General features: G+C 39.3%; 2 protein-coding genes across 2 annotated transcripts in view; one reads left to right on the top strand and one right to left on the bottom strand.

Moving 5' to 3' along the window:
• Positions 1-5,845, bottom strand: part of SPATA6L (spermatogenesis associated 6 like) — a 38,378-nt gene extending 32,533 nt beyond the window's left edge. Inside the window, exon 1 of the mRNA XM_032214268.1 lies at positions 5,245-5,845. Within this exon, the coding sequence (XP_032070159.1) occupies positions 5,245-5,283 (39 nt within the window). The 5' untranslated portion in view covers positions 5,284-5,845. The remainder of the gene's footprint in view (positions 1-5,244) is intronic.
• A 1,085-nt stretch (positions 5,846-6,930) lies between these two features.
• CDC37L1 (cell division cycle 37 like 1) lies at positions 6,931-21,857 on the top strand. Its single transcript, XM_032213126.1, has 7 exons — positions 6,931-7,121; positions 10,463-10,744; positions 11,894-11,984; positions 12,259-12,374; positions 13,742-13,864; positions 15,736-15,894; positions 17,066-21,857. Exons 1-7 carry the CDS (start codon positions 7,047-7,049, stop codon positions 17,150-17,152), a joined length of 933 nt encoding a protein of 310 aa, XP_032069017.1. The 5' UTR covers positions 6,931-7,046; the 3' UTR covers positions 17,153-21,857.
• Positions 21,858-22,009: the final 152 nt, after the last annotated feature.

Genomic DNA, 22,009 nt, shown 5'->3' with positions numbered 1-22,009 from the left:
TTGAATTCTTATAAGACATGAAATGAACAACAAGTTCTTAAGAGAAGTCCACATAAGATTTATCAAGAAAACACTTAGAATACAGACTTTACAAATGGCAAGAGATATTGGACTACACTATCTCTGGAAGGATACAGGATGATGAAATGAAATGTCACAATAAATTTTAGTTAAATGTAGTTACATTTTGAGTGCTATGTACAACGTAATAATAGCTATAGTCAAATAAATGATTAATAATGATAACAAAGCATTTATATATACTAGATTGATAATATGAAATTTTATACAATACTGTAAGTGAGGATTATGGAGATGATGTTGAAAAGCCTTTTTATAAAAGATAAACAATTTTATATAGAATAGAATATAAAGATATAATCATTGGATGATTTCAGGATGATGTAATAAAATGTTATAATAAATATTTACTTTAAATTTAATATGCCTTATGTTGAAAGGATGTAATAATAGATAGGCTTAATGGATGTTTAATAATTATATCAATTTGTATACAAGTATATTAGATTAATGATACTAATAATGGGGAAAAACATGGAATTGAAAATTATCAGAGAATGTTATTAATGCTAAAATAATAGAATGATGTCACAATAAATTTTAGTTAAATATAGTTAAATTTTGAGTGCTTATTGTACAAGGTAATAATACCTATAGTCAAGTAAGTAATTAATAGTGATAACAAAGCATTTATATATACTAGATTGATAATATGAAATCTTATACAAACTGTAAATGAGGATCATGGAGATGATGTTAAAAAGCCTTTTTATAAAATATGCCTTATGTTGAAAGGATGTAATAATAGCTAGGCTTAATGGATGTTTAATATTTATATCAATTTGTATACATGTATATTAGATTGATGATACTAATAATGGGGAAAAACATGGAATTGAAAATTATCAGAGAATGTTATCAATGCTAAAATGATAGAATGACTTAGAATAGGAGGAAGCATAATAACAATGTATACAAAGATATCTTGATTGTCAATATGTGAATTTTGATAAAATTCAAGTGATGACTATGGAAAGGTCACAGAAAGACCTTTAACCAATCAACACACTGTGTGTAGTTGAAGAGGTTTTTATGTTATATGTTGTGTGTTTGTGTTTGTCTGAAAATAAAAGTTTTATTTAAAAAAAACTTATATGGCTGTGTGATTTCATTTCATTTCATTTATTTGACATTTATAGGCCGCCCTTTTCCCTGAGGGGACTCAGGGCGGCTTACAATTAATAGGAAGGGAGTGCAAGACAAAACACAAGAAAAAAAATGTGAATAAAAAAAATAAACCAGTAAAACACAACATTCATTCAGCATTCGGGTGGGGCGAGGTTAGGGTCTTATCCCCAGGCCTGACGGGCTAGCCAGATCTTGAGGGCTGTGCGGAAGGTCTGGACAGTGGTGAGGGTGCGAATCTCCACGGGGAGATCGTTCCAAAGCGTCGGAGCTGCAATTGAGAAGGCTCTCCTCCGCGTAGTCGCCAGTCGGCACTGACTGGCGGATGGAATTCGGAGGAGGCCTACTCTATGCGATCTGATGGGACGGAGGGAGATAATTGGCAGAAGGCGGTCTCTCAAATAGTCAGATCCACTACCATGGAGGGCTTTATGAATGGTGAGTAGCACCTTGAAGCGCACCCGGAGATCAACAGGTAGCCAGCGCAGCTCACGGAGGATCGGTGTTATGTGGGTGAACCGTGGTGCGCCCACGATCACTCGCGCGGCCGCATTCTGGACTAGCTGAAGTCGCCGGATGCTCTTCAAGGGCAGCCCCATGTAGAGCACATTGCAGTATTCCAGCCTGGAGATCACAAGGGCTCGAGTGACTGTTGTGAGGGCCTCCCGATTCAGGTAGGGCCGCAACTGGCGTACCAGGCGAACCTGGGCAAATGCCCCCCTGGTCACAGCCGACAAATGATGGTCAAAAGTCAGCTGTGGGTCCAGGAGGACTCCCAAGTTGCGGACCCTGTCTGAGGGGTATAAATTTTGACCCCCCAGCCTGAGTGATGGAACGTTGGCCAAATTGTTGGGAGGGAAACACAACAGCCACTCGGTCTTGTCTGGGTTGAGTACCAGTTTGTTAGCTCTCATCCAGTCCTTAACGGCCTCAAGACCCCGGTTCATCACGTCCACCGCTTCATTGAGTTGGCACGGGGCGGACAGATACAACTGCGTATCGTCCGCGTATTGATGGTATTTTATCCCGTGCCTCCGAATGATCTCACCCAGCGGTTTCATGTATATGTTAAATAGTAGGGGGATAAGACCGAGCCCTGCGGCACCCCATAAGTTAGGGGCCTCGGGGACGATCTCTGCCCCCCCACCAACACCGACTGCGACCTGTCCGAGAGGTAGGAGGAGAACCACTGCAAAACAGTGCCTCCCACTCCCACCTCCCGCAGTCGTCGCAGAAGGATACCATGGTCGATGGTATCGAAAGCCGCTGAGAGGTCAAGGAGAACCAGGATGGACGCATGGCCTCCATCTCTGGCTCTCCAGAGATCATCGGTCAATGCGACCAAAGCGGTTTCTGTGCTGTAACCGGGCCTGAAGCCGGACTGGAAGGGGTCAAGATAGCTAGCTTCCTCCAAGGTACGCTGAAGCTGGAAGGCCACCACCTTCTCAACAACCTTCCCAACAAAGGGGAGGTTGGAGACTGGACAGTAGTTATTAAGAACGGCTGGATCCAAGGATGGTTTCTTCAGGAGGGGTCTCACCACCGCCGCTTTAAGTGCGGCGGGGAAGTGCCCCTCCCGAAGGGAGGCGGTAACGACCGCCTGGATCCAGCCTCGTGTCACCTCACTGCTGTTGGCAACCAGCCAGGAGGGACACGGGTCCAGTATACAGGTGGAGGCACTCACAGCTCGCATAGCCTTGTCCACATCCCCGGAGGCAACATCCTGAAACTCAACCCAGAGATGGTCTGCCAAGTTATCCCCCTGTGTCTCGGCTGGATCTGCGGGAGTGGAGTCCAAGTCCGACCGAAACCGAGCAACTTTGTCCGCCAAGAACTGGACATACTCCTCAGCCTTACCCTGTAAGGGGTCCCCTGCCTCCCTCCTATTTAGGAGGGAGCGGGTTATCCTAAACAGGGCGGCTGGGCGGGACTCGGCGGACGCAACCAAGGTGGCAATGTGTGTTCTTTTAGTTGTCCTTAGTGCCCGGATGTATTCCTTGGTGCATGCTGTCAGAAGTGCTCGGTTCGATTCGGACAACTTTACAACACTAAAAAACAGTTAAAACATTTTTAAAAGCCTATCATAGTTTAATAGATTTTAAGTTTAAGAAAATTGAATACATATAAAACTTTTGCTTATCTATTGCTCCATTATTCAGTTCTCACCATAACAAAAATCTAAAACACAATCCATAAAATTACACTACATCCTGGTTTGCATTAAGATACTTTAAAATGAATGAAACTTAAGTATGAGGGCTGGGATTAGAATGATTATTAATATTGATTGTTGATTAATAGTATTAGTATTAATATTGATTAATATTAATAAATGAAATTCAATGTAGAAGTAGAAGTAGAAGTCAAGTTCTACACTTAGGCAAGAAAAACCAACTGTCAGTAACTTTGAGAGGGATCTTGGAGTCCAAGTGGACAATCACTTATATATGAGTCAACAATGTGTGGCAGCAGCCCAAAAAGGAAATGCAAATCCTAGGCTGCATTAATAGAGGGGTAGAATCAACATAATGCAAAGCAGTATTAGTACTGCTTTACAAAGCTTTAGTGTGGCCCCACTTCAGTGGTGGGATTAAAAAAAAATTACTACCAGTTCTGTGGGCGTGGCTTGGTGGGCAAGTTGAGATCTGGAAAAAGTGCAGCGAACAGCAACAAAGATGATTAGGGGACTGGAGGCTAAAACATATGAAGAATGATTGCAGGAATTGGTTATGTCTAGTGAAAAGAAGGACTAGGGGAGATATGATAGCAGTGTTCCAGTATTTGAGGTGCTGCCACAAAGATGAGGGAGGCAAACTATTTACCAAAGCACCTGAAAGCAAGGCAAGAAACAATGGATGGAAACTAATCAAGGAGAGAAACAATCTAGAACTAAGGAGAAATTTCCTCACAGTGAGAACAATCAACCAGTGGAATGGCTTGCCTTCAGAAGTTGTGGGTGCCCCATCACCCACATGGAAGCTTTCAAGAGGAGACTGGACAGCCATTTGTCTGAAATGGTATAAACTCTCCTGCTCATTCTATGTTCTATTATACTGGGAATTGCCTGCCGGAATAAGTGTTAATGTGAATATTTGAATTGGCTCTAGGACAAAGTTACAGTAAAGGTTAGGATTGTTTGAGACCTTGCTCAAATTTTATACTGAGCTTTAGAATGACTTCTTATGCTTCATATTAATTTTATGTATTTTCCCCTTAAGAATTATTTTTTCCCTTCACTTTGGAGTTTATATATATATATATATATATATATTTATCTATAGATTAAGATTAGAGTCTAGATGAAGTTAGGGTTAAGGATTGCAGAAAGTATATGCTAATAGTAAGCACCAGGGTTAGTGTTATAGAGAGTTTTAATGCATAGAATTCCTTTAAACGTATATTAAATTGAGTGCTGCCTCAATCCTTTGATGGCCAAAGGTTGAAGTTAGAAATCTGTTAGCAAGTTGGTTAGCATCAATTTTATTGCAATTTTATAAATAGTAATTATCTTTGGTTAATTTATTAAGTAAGATTTACAAGTGGGGCAATGTTTGACAGCATATTGTTCTTTAATAGATTGAGTTAGTTAGGGTTAGAATAAAAATTTTAACACTATTAACCTAGGTTGGGAGCAGCTCACTTTAGCAGTGCACAGAAAGCAAAGAGTGATTTTTGCTTTTCTTCAATGCATTTTTAGATTAGAACAAAAATATTTGAATCAATAATGAATGAATCATGATTGCAAAAATGTCTTGGGGGTGGGGTGTAAAGGGACAGCAGACCTAGATCACAGAGATCAGGAATCGCCAAATTTATCAAATTATTCTCTTTTGCAACTTCACTACCGCTTTTTGCAGAATAGCATGGCATCTAACGACTCGAACCTTCTATCAACTATCTCCCCACCTTCCATGAACCACTGAAAGTAGAAAAGGCATATTTCCTAATCCGGGATTTTTTTTGGGGGGGGGCTGCAAACATTTCCCGCTCCAGCTACCTTTGCAAGATTCCCCCTTGCTGGCTCCGTGCCCTTCTCACCGCATGGATCTGCAGCTCCACCACTACTTTCAGCGGCATCGCCACCAGATCGCTCTCGCTCTCCACCCGAGGTCTCGGCGCGAAAAGGGGGGCCCGGCCACGACACCTGTCCCGTGGAAGGAAAAAAGCGTCGCGTGTCACCCTGGAGACGCCAACGTACAAGCAGCCCCGGCTAGGCGGTGGGGAGGGGAAGGGAGGGGCCTCGGGGAGACTTCAGGTGGGAGCGGCCGGGTCGCCTCGCAACTTCAGGCGTGGGTGGGTGGGAACGATCCCCGGTCGCTTGGGGGATAGGACTTCGGTTGGGCGAGACTGATCTTCGCGGCTGATCTTATTGCTCCCTCGGTTTCTCCTCCTCGCCCAGCCTTCGGGAAAGGGGATCGCCCGGCCCCGATCGACCGAGAACTTTTGTCGTTGTGGAGCAGGCTTCCAATATTGACAGTTCAGGGATTTCAGTGCCGCCTGTTACATGCGGACCAAGTTGTGAAAGTAGTTTGAATTAAACGGCCCGTCGCTTTCCAATTTGATGCAATCCAGACTCCGGGTGTTTTAAAATGAACCGAGAACTTCTCTTTTCTTTTTTCCTCGCTTGCCTTTCTCTCTCTTTCTCTTCTTCCTCTCTCTGGGAGTGGATATATATTGACCAAGTTGTGAAAGTTGCTTGAATCAAATGGCCCGTAGGTTGCGAATTGGCTGCAATCCAGACTCCAGGGGTCTTAAAATGAACCGAGAACTTCCCTTTTTTTCTTTTCTTTTTCCTCCTTTCCTCTTTTTCCTCCTTTCTCCCTCTCTCTCGGTAGTGGATGTATTGACCAAGTTGTGAAAGTTGCTTGAATTAAATGGCCCGTCGCTTCCCAAATTGATGCAATCCAGACTCCGGGTGTTTTAAAATGAACTAAGAACTTCTCTTTTCTTTTCTTTTTCCTCCTTACTTGCCTTTCTCCCTCTCTTCTCCCTCTCTCTCTCGAGTGGATGTATTGACCAAGTTGTGAAAGTTGAATTAAATGGCCCGTGGCTTGAGAATTTGATGCAATCCAGACTCCAGGGGTCTTAAAATGAACCGAGAACCTCCCTTTTCTTTTCTTTTTCCTCCTTGCTTGCCTCTCTCTCCCTCTCTCTTCTTCCTCTCTCTCGGGTGTGGATATATTTCTTCCCAAAACAAAAGGGAAAATGGAGCATCATCAAGGCTCCCCGACTGGGAGCCTTTGAATTCGTTGGCTCAGTTACTAATTGGGGTCGGTGGGAGCTCAGTCTATCTGGAGAACAGCAAAGCAAATACCTGAAAGACCGATGGTCGATGCGCCATACATATTTGTGTAGTTTTTTTGCAACAACAATTAAAAAAAACCAGCAATCCCGTGTAGTGACTTTAAAAGGAAAAAAAAACCCTCCGTGGATCTTACGTATAAACACAGGCGTGCGGGATCGCTTGTACAGCTCTTATATTTTTAAGCGAGATAAAACTTCTTATTTTGCGCCGACAAATGACTGCCAGCGGATCCGCCGGAGCCGCGCACGGAGTAGCCGAGGCACCATTCACAAATTACTCAAGCGCGCGCCGTGGTGTAGCGCGCTTCCCGGGTCTCCTAGCAACGTCCTCCACGCCCGTCAATGCCGAGGCCGTCACGCGATAGAGTCAGAGAGAGGAGGGAGGCAGCGCGGTGAAATCATAAATAGGGGACGCTTCGTTGTTGCCGGAAATGACTTGCACTCTCGCTTCCGGTGGGGTCTGCAACGGTTTCGGGTAGCGGCGCAAGCCAGGAGGAGGGGGAGGTCCTCGCCTTTGGGTGGGCTTCGGCGAGAGAATGGCGCTTTGGCCTCCGCGTTCTCGGGAGGCACCTTCGGGTCGGGTAGAAGACCTTTCCAACCCAAATGTACAGGTAGGCTCACTTTCTGCGTAGCGACGCCGCTTCTTTCGCGGCCCTTTAAAAGACTCGTCCGCAGGTGGAACATGAATCTCCCTCCGCCTGCGCGATTCTGCTCTTGCTACAGCCCTAACCTTATTTCCTTCAACCCTCTCCCTCCTTCCTTCCTTCTCTCCTCTCTCCTTCTCTGCTCCCTCACTCCTTCTTTCTCACCCTCCCATCTTTCTCTCCTCCCTCCTCCTCTCCTTTCACCTTTTCCTTCTTTCTCTCCTTCCTCCCTAACTCCCTCCTCTCCTCCCTCACGCCTTCTCCCTCCTCTCCTTTCACCTTTTCTCCTTTCTCTCCTTTCTCTCCTTCCTCCCTCCTCTCCTCCCTCGCGTCTTCTCTTCTCTCCTCCCTCCCTCTTCTCCTTTCTCTCCTTCTGTCCTCCCACCCTCCCTCTCTCCTCTCGTCCCTCATGCCTTCTCTCCGCCCTCCCTCCTCTCCTTTCACCTTTTCCTCCTTTCTCTCCTTCCTTCCTTTTTGTCCTCCCTCCTCTCCTCCCTCACGCCTTCCCCCTCCTCTCCTTTCACCTTTTCCTCCTTTCTCTCCTTCCTTCCTCCTCTCCTCCCTCACACCTTCGCTTCTCTCCTCCCTCCTCTCCTTTCACCTTTCCCCCTTTCCCTCCTTCCTTCCTCCCTCCTCTCCTTCCACATGCCTTCTCTTCTCTCCCTCCTCTCCTTCCTCCTCTCCTTTCACCTTTTCCTCCTTTCTCTCCTTCCTCCCTCCTCTCCTCCCTCATGCCTTCTCTCCTTTCTCCCTCCTCTCCTTTCTCTCCTTCCTTCCTCCCACCCTCCCTCCTCTCCTCCCGCATGCCTTCTCCCTCCCTCTCCTTTCACCTTTTCCTCCTTTCTCTCCTTCCTCCCTCCTCTCCCCCCTCCCTCTTCTCCTTTCTCTCCTTCCTCCTTAACTCCCTCCTCTCCTCCCTCACGCCGTCCCCTCCTCTCCTTTCACCTTTTCCTCCTTTCTCTCCTTCCTCCCTCCTCTCCTTTTGCTCCTTCCTCCCTCCCTCTCTCCTCTCCTCCCTCCCTCCTCTCCTTTCACCTTTTCCTCCTTTCTCTCCTTCCTCCTTTCTCTCCTTCCTCCCTCCTCTCCTTTCACCTTTTCCTCCTTTCTCTCCTTCCTCCCTCCTCCCCTTCCTCCTCCCTCACGCCTTCTCTTCTCTCCTCCCTCCCCTCTCTTTTTTCACATTTTCTTCCTTTTTCTCCTTCCTCCCTCCCTCCCTCCTCTCCTTCCTCCTTTCCTCCCACACCTTCTCTCCTCTCCTCCCTCCTTCTCTCCTTCTTCCTCTCTCTCCTTCCTTCCTTTTCTACTTCCTCCTTTCTTCTTCCTCCCTATCTTCCTCCTCCTTCCTTCCCATCCTTCCTTTCCTCCCACCCTCATAATCTCAGGCATTTCAGTATTGACCTGTTGTCCTTAATGGACTTGGCTTAATGAAAAAAAAAACCTTTTTTGAGGGATTGACTAACTCAATCTTGTGTGGCATCCATTGCTCACAGAAAACTCCCTATACGTTCTGCATGGCTATTATATAAAGATCTGTATTAATTTTCCTATAATCTATTGAAATAAATGCCCCTGAAAAGCACCATGTAATCCAATTCTGTTCCTGTTTGCCTTCTCTACTCGTGTAGGCGTATTTAGTAAGGGCTACATTTAGTAAGTATCATGCAAACTATCCCTATTCGAGTAGTCCTCATCTTATGACTACAATTGAGCCCAACAATTGTTGCCAAGTGAGACATTTGTTAACTGAATTTTGCCCCATTTTACGTCCTTTCTTGCCACAGTTGTTAAGTGTATCGCTGTAACACATTTGTTAAGTGAATCTGGCTTCCGCAGTGACTTTGCTTATCAGAAGGTCACAAAAGCAGATCACATGATCCCAGGACATTGCAACTGTCATAAGTATGAACTAATTGCCAAGCACCTGAATTTTGATCATATGATCATAGGAATGCTGCAGCGGTTATAAGTATGAAAAATGGTCATAAGTCACTTTTTTCAGTGCCATTGTAACTTTGAACAGTCACTAAATGAACTGTTGAAAGTTGAGGACTACCCAGGGATGAAATACAGCAGGTTCTTACAGGTTCTAGAGAACCCAAAGAGGAAATTTTGAGTAGTTCGGAGAGCTGGCAAACGCCACCTATGGCTAGCCCCAGAGTGGGATGGGAATGGAGATTTTGCAGTATCCTTCCCCTGCCACGCCTACCAAGCCACATCCACAGAACTGGTAGTAAAAAAATTTGAATTTCACCACTGGGACCACCTATATGTATTTGTTCTGGATCTGTGCTCAAATAAGTGAAAATTTGCTTCTAAGGGCTGTAATCTGATTTTCATAATTAGAAGGTAGTCCTATTGACCTTTGTTATAAGTACAGAAGTCCACAGTTGTGATTTAGGGGTCTTTCCCACTGCTGCTTTTAAGTGTTATTCTGTCTCTCTTGAATTGGCGGAAAGTTATACTGATGTGAAAGATTCTGTCTCCATTGGCAATCTCTGTCCTGCCTCTATTGTCTGTGTTTCAAGTCATTGAAGTAATCTGATTTCCATTCAAGGTAATGATAACGCCCAACAAATTCTATAGATTGTGCAGATATCTTTGGACTAAGTGGGAAAAATACTATTATTAACACAGGCTCAGGACAATTTAAGCTTTTTTCACTCATGGCTAAGAACTAATTTTTATGTCTTTATCTGTCTTGTACTTAGAAATAGTTCAAGTATGTGTATATTAAAATGAGAGGAAGTATAAAATCCTTGATTATATACTTTTAATAAACATTTTTATAATTCCTTCCTGTGAAAAAAGATAACCTTGTATGTAATAAGTTCAGTTTGACAAAATGATTTAAGGAAACCAAGCAATTTTTACTCTTTGCTGACTATCATTCTACAAGTTCAAAAATATTTATTATGTTGATTAGTACAAGGCTTTTGAGTGATTCTTAATTATGTGATAAAGAAAATGTAATATGGTACCATTATTAGCATATGTGCATGGTAAATAAGTACATGTAGTGAGACATTCAGATTAACTACTGAAATAGTAATAAAATCTGATCACAGTGTATCAGTGTGTATATTCTCTCTCTCTCCCTCCCCCCCTCCCTCTCTCACACACAGAATGGCCAGAGGTAGGATCAACTGAAGCACACACCCCGTACATTTAACTGAATCTTACCCATTCATATCATGTAACTTTCATATGCAATTTCTTAAGAAATCTTAAAAATTGGTTCGTTTATCCCCAAGTTTCATGTAATTTTGCCTGTCTTATTTCCAAATAATAATGGAGACATTAATTTACAGACTTATAATGATGGAATCGAACTGGCTTGCCAACAGCAAAAAGAATTTGTAAAGAGTTCTGTAGAATGCAAATGGAATTTAGCAGAAGCCCAGCAAAAACTTGGAAGTTTAGCATTACACAATTCAGAATCTCTGGACCAAGAACATGCCAAAGCACAGACAGAAATTGATGAATTGAGATGGAGAGAAGAAGAATGGCGGCGGAAGGAAGAAGTATTAAGACAGAAAGAAAGACAGAATTTATGGAATATGGATTTTGTTAGCAAAGAGGTATTTAACAAGGTATAGAATGATCCAGATTGTATAAAAAATTATGCATTCAAGTTTTCTTTATGTCTGAGTTTCTGAAGTAACGACTTCAGGTATACCTAAACTCTTCATAAAATTGGGTCTCTAAAGTTTGTTTCTTCTGAATCCTATAAGTAATTTTGTACTACTATGCTAATTGAGGTCTGAAGCAAAATATCAAGATACATGAAAGGAATGTATAAATTACAGTGATTAACATGACTTATTTCTGTTGGCATTAGCAATAGAAAGTATTTAAATTTAGGCTTGCTTCCACAGTAGGATTCTTTAATATTGCTTTATTGCAAACAACCAGAATGCCTTCCTAGTAGCCAGAAGATTTACTGGATCTTCTTTACAACTCTGCAAAAAAAAAAAAAAAGAGTGGGAAGAATACATACTAGAGGCATTATAGAAAAAGCTTGATTCCAAATCAGCTAGATATATGAATCTGCCAGCGAAAACGGGCTCCAGAGCTCAGTTTTTGGTTGTGATGGCCTCTTGCAACCATCTGCCAGTGAAAATGGAGCTCAGGAAGGCCACATGCAGCCCCCCCTCCCACCCGAGCTCCGTTTTCACTGGCAGAGGCACTGCGGGCCAGTCCCTTGTTGTTTCCAGAGTGGCCCCACAGGCCAAATCTAAGCACCCAATGGGCTGGATCCAGCCTGCAGGTCTTGAGTTTGACACCCCTGGTCCAACTGGGAAAAGAAAATGGGGTATTAAGAACAATTTTAAAATGCCATAGTCTTAGAGATTAAAAATGGTTTTAAAAGAAATTATTAATTTTCAGTACATACTAAATAAGTTAGTGTTGCATTTACATTAAACATGTAAATACATAGCCTAGTTTAAGACATTGGAAATTATGAAGTGGAATCAAAGAAGTTAGTAGAAAAAAATGTAAAACCTGGGTGAATGAAAGATTCAGTTCTGATTCAGACTGATGTATAATCAGAGTAGCTTCTCTAATCTAAATAAGTAACTCTTACTGACTATAGAGAGACCAAGTGTATTTTAATTAGTGTTAATGAAATGGATGTAAGTAGTCCAAAATACCTTGAGGACTAGTCACAATGATTATTAAGCAATTATTAATTAACTATTAGATGTGACATTTTAGTATATCGTATATTTTGTTTGCAGAGTTTTATTAATCAAAAGAAACGGAAAGAAACCGAGGAAGATGCATCTAAATCATTCATGCAAAAACATGAGGAGAAAATTAGACATTTTGGTAAGTTTTTTTCCCCTTATGATTCACTTCATAACCTACATGTACAGTAACAATGTATTTCTAGTTTAACAAGTGAAATATTTTGCCTAAAATCCTTGAGATGCACTGTTTCTGAGTAACTGAACTAAACAAAGTATTAATCTCTCATTATTATGGGATGGGTGGCAGTAGCAAAACGCCAATTTATTCCTGCCTAGCATAAATGGGACTCAGTTATAACCAAGCATTTTTTCAGCTTTAGGAAAACTATTTGTTACATCTCATTGTTCTTTAGGAATGTTGAGCAGATGGTTTGATAGTCAGAGATTTCTCTCTGATCACCCATACCTTGTCTGTGAAGAAACAGCAAAATATCTTCTTTTATGGTGTTTTCATCTAGAAGCAGAACAGGTATAATTTCAGTATTTCGATGTTGTAATTGGAACAAAGCTGTTTTTCTATTTACCCTAAATTGCACTGAGGTGGTCCATGTTGGGAAATATACTAATTTCAGTACCATATTTTCTTCTGGACTTAAATATTTTAACTTCCCAATGGTAGTGCAAAGTTGTATTTCACATTAGCACTGAGAATTAGGTATTCTGCCAAGGCTTAAGCAATGGTTAAGATGATTTTTTATTTGCTGACTGAATCTTCATAAAATCAATAATTATATAAAAGTCAAATTCTGAAGTCATTTATTTAGTAATAGATATAATGCATCATAACTGTTCATAATCTCTATATAAAGAATTAATTTGTGGATGGATAATGCAATTGGTTTTTAAACCGAAATCTCAAAATCATTTACTCTAGGTAACATTGCTAGATTGATATTTAACCACAGAGTTGTACATTTTGAAATGTAGTGTTTGGTTTACATTAATAATTGGCCATTGTTACAATAATCACCCAAATGCTTTGAATGGCCCTTTTTATTAAGCATCAGCCTTGAACATTTTTTTATTCTGAACTGCAAACTAATGATTGCAGTCATAATAATTCTATTGTCTGATGTGTTTTCAGAATCAGATTGATTGAACTACTTCTGTGCAGCAGCTCATTTGGAAATACTGATTTATCTATAGTATTACATTTGCATATGGGTCTGTGTAGTTATAGCATGGCTTTCTGTAAACATACTGTGAGCTAATACTATATGGACATCTTCAAGTACTATTTGTAAAACTTAAGAATTATTGAATTCTTATAATTCTAAGAATTATAGGAATCCTGTATTTCACATCACACTTTCTTGGCAATTAACTAATATATTTTGGTTATCAAAGGGAGCTTTCTAGTTCATAACTTAGTTTGGTCCACTTAATATGGGCTTCTTGAATTGTTGCTTTATTAGCTTGCAAATGTAGAACAGGTAGTCCTCAACTTACACATTTACTTAGTGACTGAAATTGTAAAGCTGCTGAAAAATATGATGATTGGTCCTTACAAAACCATTTCAGCATCCCAGCAGTCACATGATCCGAATTTAGATGCTTAATGACCAGCCTGTGTTTACAATGGTTGCATTGTGCCAAATTCACATGATCACCATTTGTAATCTTCTGTCAAGCAAAGTCAGTAGGGGAAACTTAAAGGCTTCACTTAATGACCACACTGATTTGTTTAACAATAGTGGTAAAAAGGTCATAAAATCAGGCATGGCCCACAGAATGACTACTGAATCACAGATGTTCCAGTACCAATGTAGACATAAGTTTGAGGACTGCATGTACGTTGATTGTTTCTTACAGATTTTTTGAATTGTTTTTTTATAGAAAGGAGCTCTAATGGAACAAGTAGCTCATCAAGCTGTAGTGATGCAGTTCATTATAGAAATGGCCAAGAGCTGCAATGTGGATCCCCGAGGATGTTTTCGTCTATTTTTCCAAAGAGCTAAGGTGATGATGGATGCTTTCTGTTCAACATGGAGAGAGGTGGGAGGGTGGCCATTTTAAAAAGTTTTTAGGAATCCACTTTGAAGACTAGCTAGATTTTCTCCTTGGTTGTTAGATGCTAAAGTGCTTTGTCAAGAGAATAGTTTGATGGGATTATTGCTATTACTGTTTTCATCTTAAAAATAGTAACTCTGGGTGGCTAATAAGATAAAATAACAATCAATTAAAAACACAATCATATACTGTATATACTCGAGTATAAGCCTAGTTTTTCAGCCCACTTTTTGGGCTGAAAAAAGCCGCCTCGGCTTATACTCGAGTCAGTGAAAAATTTGCCCGAAATGGAGGAGAAAAAGGGGCGGGGCCATGCCGCTGGGTGACACTCGTGAATGGCCCAGTGCCCCTGTGAGTTTCCCCTCCCTCTGTGTCAGTTTGCCGCGCAGCGCGCACCGCACCATCCCCCCTCCTCACGTTCTAATGTAATGCAGGGCTGTCTTACGATTCCCCTTCCTCCCCCTCCTGCCGCTCTGCAACGATGTCCCACCTCCTCCTTGTTATGGCAAGCAGCCACATAGCGATGTCCCACCTCCTCTGGTACAGTGATCCAATGATAGGAATCACTGTGCCGTGTGTCATAGGAGGCGGGACATCACTCCCGCAGCTGCACGGGACATCATCATCACAGCGGGACATCAGCATCATGAGGTGAGTGAAGTATTTCATTGAATACACCGCTAGTTTACTGTTTTTCTTTGAAATAAATATTCAAAAACATTATTGGTATCTATTTTTATTTTTGAAATTTACCGGTAGCTGCTGCATTTCCCACCCTAGGCTTATACTCGAGTCAATAACTTTTCCAGTTTTTTGTGGTAAAATTAGGTGCCTCGGCTTATATTCGGGTCGGCCTATACTCGAGTATATACGGTAACTAAGCATAGTGGCAGCCACAGAACAGCACTTCCTAGTTATCATTTCTTTATAAATGAAATCCAAATCATGCCTCTTCTGTTGGATCTTATATTTTTATCCAAAACCGGTCTCACCAAATCATGGGCATTGTTATGTCATAGGGTTTTGTTATATTGCTTGATCAGTGTGTGTGGTAACAATTTTCAACAAATAACTTTTGAGAGTAAGCTGTTTTAAAGGGCATTGTAATGCAAATTTATTAATGAGAATGAATGGATTCTACATAATGACACACAAGTAAATTTATATACGTAAATGGACCTTATTTCCTTATCTTTTCTCACTTCCTCAAGAACAATCCAAAACTATTCTAAAGATTCTTCATCTTTATAGAGACCTATTCTTATACTGTTTTGTGTTTAACAGATTAAGTGAATGTAAGATTATTTCCTAAATTATATAAGAAACTATGAATGCTATTCACATAGTATGAATCATACAGTGGCAAAAATATGAGTGTCCATTCATCCTATTGAAAAGATTATAAGGAGGGGGTTGAAATTTGATTTGTGAGCAGCACTTTTACTATTTATAGATGGTCAGATTGAATGTATTTCCCACTAAGAATATTCGTGGGAGACATAACTCTAAAATGGCTGAATAAATCTCTGTGACATGTCTTCTGAGATTTCAGTAAGTTTAAAATGTAATTACTAGCACTTATTTAAATTAGTAATTTTATAATTGTAGATTAGCTCTATTTTAGTTCAGTGCATATGAGCAAAATGACAGAAGACTTTTGATAGCTCTAAGGTATATTCTGGCATTCTAAGTATACACTTTTAGTTTAGTCTCTTTTTCCATGATTAACTCTAGTCTGCTTAGCTGCAAATATTTTTTAGCACAAAATATTGAAAATTAGATTGTAGGGTTATTTAATTGCTTTTGTATTTGTTTGACAGACAGGGGATGAAGGCTATTTGGAAGCTTTTAAAAATGAACTGGAAGCATTCAAATCAAGAGTGAGGATTTGTTCACAATCCCAGAATTGTCAAGCAATGCCTGTTCAGAATCCTTTATTCCACAATGATCTGAATTGTATAGGTGGACTTGCAGCTCAGGTAGCTTTTATTTAATTGTGTTTACTATTGGAGTATCAAGAAAAAAAATCTTTACTTCCCATCTTCTTCTTGATATTACTTCCTTACATTCCTTCCCATAGCTCATGGTAGAAAGCCTTAGCTTAATTACTGTTAAGTAATTAATATATATCATTTCACCAATTGATTGAATGAAAAGAAGATAAGTTAATGCTTACATTTATTTATTACAAAAACATCCCATCTTGGCGTCCACTGTCTCTATCTCTGGCCTTCCTTTGTAATATTTCCCACTATTTTTTAAGTGTGGCTTCTGACTACTACAAAGTTGACTATTATAGCAAGAAGCCAATCATTCTAATGGTTACGGTGAATTGGACATTTTTTTCCAGTTAATTTAGTTCATTGGATGATTCATTTAAGCTATAGCTCTCCAGCTGCCATCTTCACTAATATGTGTGTGTTTCATAAGCTAATGTGCCTAATTAAAATATTGAGCAGGACTATTTCCAGAATAGCTGGCAGAGGAATTCCTCACACAACATATGTCTAGTGCATGCCATTGTAATCTCTGCTCAGACTCTGCATTCCCTGACATTGTTTCTTGGGGTGTCGTGTCAGTTCCTATAGTAACCAATTCCTGTGCTAAAATAACTATTATTTTTTAAAACAGCAGTTACTTGCTTAGCAGTAATACATGAAGGAAATTCATACTTGATTCACGAAGTCAAAGAAGCACTTTGTGAGACACGGCCGAACTTTTGAATATATTTTCCCTTATGAAGAACTAAAGGGAGCAAGAGAATGATGCTGTGATAGCCCTCTCTTTTTGAGATTTTTACTTATTCCTCCTTTTCCAGTTTGTTTTTGTGAAGGACTATAATAGACATGGGTAGAACCATTCAGAAGCTTTAACTGTTATTTTCATTCATTGCCTGCTGGCCTTTGGTGGGAAATCACAGGCAGGAATTTGGGTAGCATAATCTCAGGAGGATTCCATTCCTGTGGAAATTATCTTATCTACCTTTAATCCAGTCTAGTTTGAAATGTGATGGCATTGAATCTTGAGTGAAATGTCCATGTGTCCCACCATGATGTAAAAAATGTAATGCTGCAGCAACACAAAGCAAAGATTTTAATTAAATGTTTTTCAGAAATTGATTTCTGACCTGTTGTGTGCTCTTCGTTGCAGAATGCAGAATCGCTTCAAGGCTGCAGTTTGCAGGGTTTAGTGGTACACAGAGAGGAAGAAGAAGCTAAAATGATGGATACAGTATAGTACTCTTAAGACTGATGCCAAGTACACTTCTTTCCGAGAGAAGAAGACGGCAATTTTATTAAGACTTCTTTTTATGGGTGCTGCACTTTATTTTGAATGGGGGGGTTGTTTTGTTTTGAGCTTTTGGAGAGAGAGTAAGGCAGAAACACACATCATTTTCTTTGAAAAACAAATGTGCTGCTATCTTTCTTCTTATGTTTCTTACTTTTAAGAAAGGGATGTTCTTGTAATTTGCTGAATGTGAAACTACGTTTTCTGCTACTGCTAAAATCTTGCCTTTTAATTTTAGAAATCAAAGTATGAGAAATCTGCACAGTTGCAATGTTTACAAATGATTCCTTCAGGAATCTGCTTTAATCTTATTAGATACTACCCAAGAGTTGCTGTGGATACTAAAGATCATTGTAATGTGTTCTGTTGCTTGCATCCTAGGCATTCAAATTTGATTTTCTCACAAAAAGCAATAAATCTATGATTGCTATCAGTGTTGCATCTCTGGATGGCTCAAACAAAAGCACTAGCCATTTATACTACAGGGATTTTTTTACTGTTTCTGAACAAAAGCCTTCTGTATTTTATTTTGATTCTCACATATCTTGATGTGTAAATGGCCATAGTGGAATTATAACCAGTATTTCTGGAGATCTGCATATGTCACAGAGTTTAACTTTTCTTAATCTTGGAAATGAAAACAATATGACAAACATCAGCCACTGCTGAGTATTTCATCAGGTGCCAAATTCTGGTTCCCCCCCCCCCCTTCAGATCTGAGCTTATTATCTTTTATTTGGTAAACCTGTTGAATGCCTCAAAAGAAATAATCAGTGACTGTTTTAAACCAAACAACCCAAATAGCCATGAAATTACTTTGATACAGCTTGATTCTGAAATGTTGTCATTTAGGTCAGACTATGTAAATCTTTTCTTATAAATTGTTTACAAAGCCCAAAATACTGTAAAACTTTTTTTTTATATTATCCTATCCATCTGTTTCTGAATTAATCACCCTTGATGTAGCAGTATGTTAAAATACAACTTTGTAAATGCTGTTAGTACATAATTGCATTCAATGAGTAGTCTTGAACCACTGCAGCTCTAGAGAACGGAAGGATTTGTAGATTCTGTCCAAAAATATACTTGCTTATGATAAAGTTCCTAAGAAGCAATATTGACATGCAAGATAAGAGTGACATGTTATTGACCAGGGCTTTGTTGCTTTCTTTAGGCTCCTAAATTTCTCTCCTTTAAACAGAATATTCACAGTGGGAACTACTGAATAAAAATAACCAAGTCTCAACTCATTCACACAATCTTCCCAGAAATGACAAAGTTCCTTTTGGGTCATGTTTTTTGAATTGAATGCAATTTAATGTAAGTTTTCTGATTAAAGCAAGCCATAATCTCCCTAGGTCTCACTTAGTACTATGAATTGGGGGGTGCTTCCTTCTTTAAATGTCATAAGTGTAGAGGCTAATCTATCATTCTGGATGTTCCCCAGAATAGCTTCAAATAGTGAAGTGTTCATAAGAGTAAATCATGATTAGTTATTTCACATTTCTGAAAATCTAATCCAGAAAGAAAGGTCAAAATGAGACACTGGTTTTAAAATTAAGATTCAGGGATTGATTGAAAAGATAGTTTTATGCATTAGCAACTCCCTGGAACAATAAATAATTTTTTAAAGTGTAGCAAGGGAATTGGCTAACGAGCAACTGGTGATGTGTGACTTGGGTCTTGGTTATTTTAATTACGATGAACTCTGGTTTTAACAAATTGGTTCAGATAACAAAAGATCAGAAAGGCCTTGATACTAACTGTAACATCAAGAATCTTATTGGCAAAAAACTAATTCTGAAAATCCAATTTCCATAATTTATGCAGACATTATATATTGCAATTTAATCTTCTTGGGTTGAGATATAATAATGTGTGATTCTGTTTTGTAACTGAGTGAGAAATGATGTTTGATTATGCTCACAGAATAACAGAATGGAGGAAATAAGTCTTGAGAAATGGAGAATTGTATTGAAGCATCGCTTCTTTTAAGTTCAGCCACTACTATTTATAAATGGTTGCTAACATTGTAATATACTTTCTTAGATATCACCTTTTATACTTTTCAAATTTGTGGCCTCTCTTTCTGTATTTTTAGGTACTTTTGCATGGTCATGTTTTCAGCTCTGTGAGAATAGAAAAAATGATTGGGAGTAAAAACTGGATTTCTTTTCTGTTAACTTTCCTGGAAAAATAAATATGTAGCAAAGTAATTTGGAGCAAGCAGGGAAAAAGCCCCTAGTGATTTAAGCAGTAAAACAATTTTTTTTAGCATTTTTCAAATTTAAATAGAACAAAATTAGGGAGGATGAAGCAAAACTAATCAGTATTTCTTTCCAAAAATAAATCTTACTTCTTTGGAACATGGGAGTGGTGGGGTTCTATTTGAATTCCTCCATAAATAATCTAATATAGCAAATATTGTGTGTTGCAAGATTGGCAAAAGCAATCTTCTGAAATTTTCAAATGGAATTCTAATTTAGATGCGTGACTGAGATAGTTACATTTTTATTTTTTTACAGTTTTAATGAAAGCAATAGAAAAGAATTTGCCATCTGGATCCTTGTGGATAGGTTGAGTTGCATTGCTTAGAATTTCATACCATTCCCAACACAGTAAATCAGCAACAAATTTGTGAAATGGCTTTAACTATCTGTATTACTACTGTGATTTTAACTTAACATTGTAAAATAAGTGGAAAATATGACACCAAATTTGATAAGAACAACAATATTAAAGTCAGAAGAACTTTTTTTTTTGCATGAAGTGTATATGAGAAAGCAGCATCCAATTTCATCTAGCTAATACTCTGTTATCAGAAAGAACGTTCTGAACTAAGCTTATTTCTAGGATGGTAACTGAGCTGGAAATAAATTCTTAAAGCAAGAGAGTAATCTGGCAGAAGAGAAGTTGGCTCCGTTTTATGTAAACATTTGATCATCCACTGGGTGTTATAATATAGCCATGGCTGTCTAGTGTGGGTTTGTACCTATTTTTCTACCAATCTGATTAACACAAGGAGTGTAGACATTTCAATTTTTGAAGGCACAAAATAACATGTACAAAATCTGGGCACTAAAAATTGCTGACTTGCAATAGGTTGGGAAATAATACTCATCTTTGGAATTAAACTGATACAAGTTAAGAATTATATTTTATCTGACAACATTGTTTTGCCTGTGATTTTTTTCCCATTCTGTTTCTGTATTCACCTTCGCATCATAACATGTTTTTCCACAATCATGTTTGTTTTGTTGACCGTTTCATTAATATGTTTTTTTACAACTGTTGTATAATCCAAAGATTCTGAAACTAAAGTTACATATGAGCAACTTTGTTCTGATCTGAGACATATGATGTCAGGCCTGTATTTTGAATTTTTCCCTCCATTTGACTGGCATTTATGGTAGCAGAGGCTGTTTTAAGCAAAGATTTTTAGCTTTGCAGGATGGGATTTTGATTTTTTGCTGTTTTCAAAGTCAAATACAGAAGGAGTATCAAGAGTGACACTGATCAAAGCTAAAACTGACAAAAAATATACTGGCATCATAGTCCTTTGCTTATTAAAAAGGTGTATTCATTAAAGGCAAGATTATATTTGTTAAAATATGAGTTATGTTTGTCCTTTTGATTTGTAGAAAACCGTTTTCAGTGATCCATAGACCCCATATATTTCAAGCACTTGGTAGAGGGGAAAAGTGAGAACTGCTGATTTACCTGATCAGGTTCTAGCCAATTTGCCTTGTGACTTTATTAGATTGTTCTAAAGCAGTGACTCCAAATCTTGGAAACTACCAGGTGTGCAGACCAACTCTTGTGATTACCCAGCCAGCCTGGTACTTGCTGAGAATTCTGGGAGTTGAAGTCCATACATCTGGCCCTCCCTACTGCTGCAGAGCACTTTTCCAAAGCCTTAAGAAGAGGGCAACGTGGCAAATTTTGCTTCATGGTCTGAAATATATTGTAAATTTAAGATTGTCCCATATGAAGTTTGGAATTAAAATATAAGTTGCTATTAATAAAATAACTACTTTTGCTGTAATGTGTTTGATTTAATCATGACTTGAGACTTTATCCAGAATCATGATTTTAATAAAGGAAGCACATTTCTGTTCAGGAATGTATGGTGTAGAACAGAGGTGGGTTGCTGCCAGTTCAGCCCAGATCGGTCGAACCGGTAGCAGCAGCGGCAGGAGGTTCTGCCCACCCGGACGTTTCTACACATAAGGTTTTGCCACTGAGAATTTCAATGTATAGGAGAACTGGTGGAATGGTTACCTCCTTTTGTTAGTTTCTTGCATCTCAGCTGCTGATTATGTTTGTGCTGTAGTTTTTTATATCTCTGCATTATGCTGTTTTAACTGTTGGTTGAATAGAATATGTTGTCTTCCTTTTTTTCTAAGATGGTGGGATAGGAAGTGAAGGATTTGTGATACAACAGAGATTATGGTACATTTGAAGAAGCAAAATGTCTGCTTTAATTTTAAATTAGTAATTCCATCCAGAAACTCTAGAAAAAGAGGCATCTTCCAACACTACTGCTATCAGCATAAAGAAAAAACCCTCTACAGCTGTTGGGAAATTTGAAAAAAAAAAAAAAAACCAATGTTAAATTCTAAATGCCCAGGCAGGAAAAAAAATGTGTCCACCCCTGATATAAACACCATGATGGTACAAAGTTTACTTTCAGGAGTGCTAGCTGTAAGATCTGTCAGCTGTAGTAGCTCAAAGCATTGGAACATTGTGGTAAATATTGATTAAAGTACTCTTGAAGTTTGAAGCAAAATGCTCTAAACAGTTTTC

This window comes from Thamnophis elegans, chromosome 3 (genome assembly GCF_009769535.1).
Source record: "Thamnophis elegans isolate rThaEle1 chromosome 3, rThaEle1.pri, whole genome shotgun sequence".
NCBI lineage: Eukaryota > Metazoa > Chordata > Lepidosauria > Squamata > Colubridae > Thamnophis > Thamnophis elegans.
The sequence above is the reverse complement of the archived record's forward strand: the minus strand, read 5'-3'. Positions and strand labels throughout refer to the sequence as shown.

Coding starts and splice junctions, on each gene's coding strand:
- CDC37L1 (XM_032213126.1), top strand. CDS start 7,047: ATGGCGCTTTGGCCTCCGCGTTCTCGGGAGGCACCTTCGGGTCGGGTA. Junction 7,122..10,462: donor TTTCCAACCCAAATGTACAG/GTAGGCTCACTT, acceptor ATTAATTTACAG/ACTTATAATGATGGAATCGA. Junction 11,985..12,258: donor GGAGAAAATTAGACATTTTG/GTAAGTTTTTTT, acceptor ATTGTTCTTTAG/GAATGTTGAGCAGATGGTTT.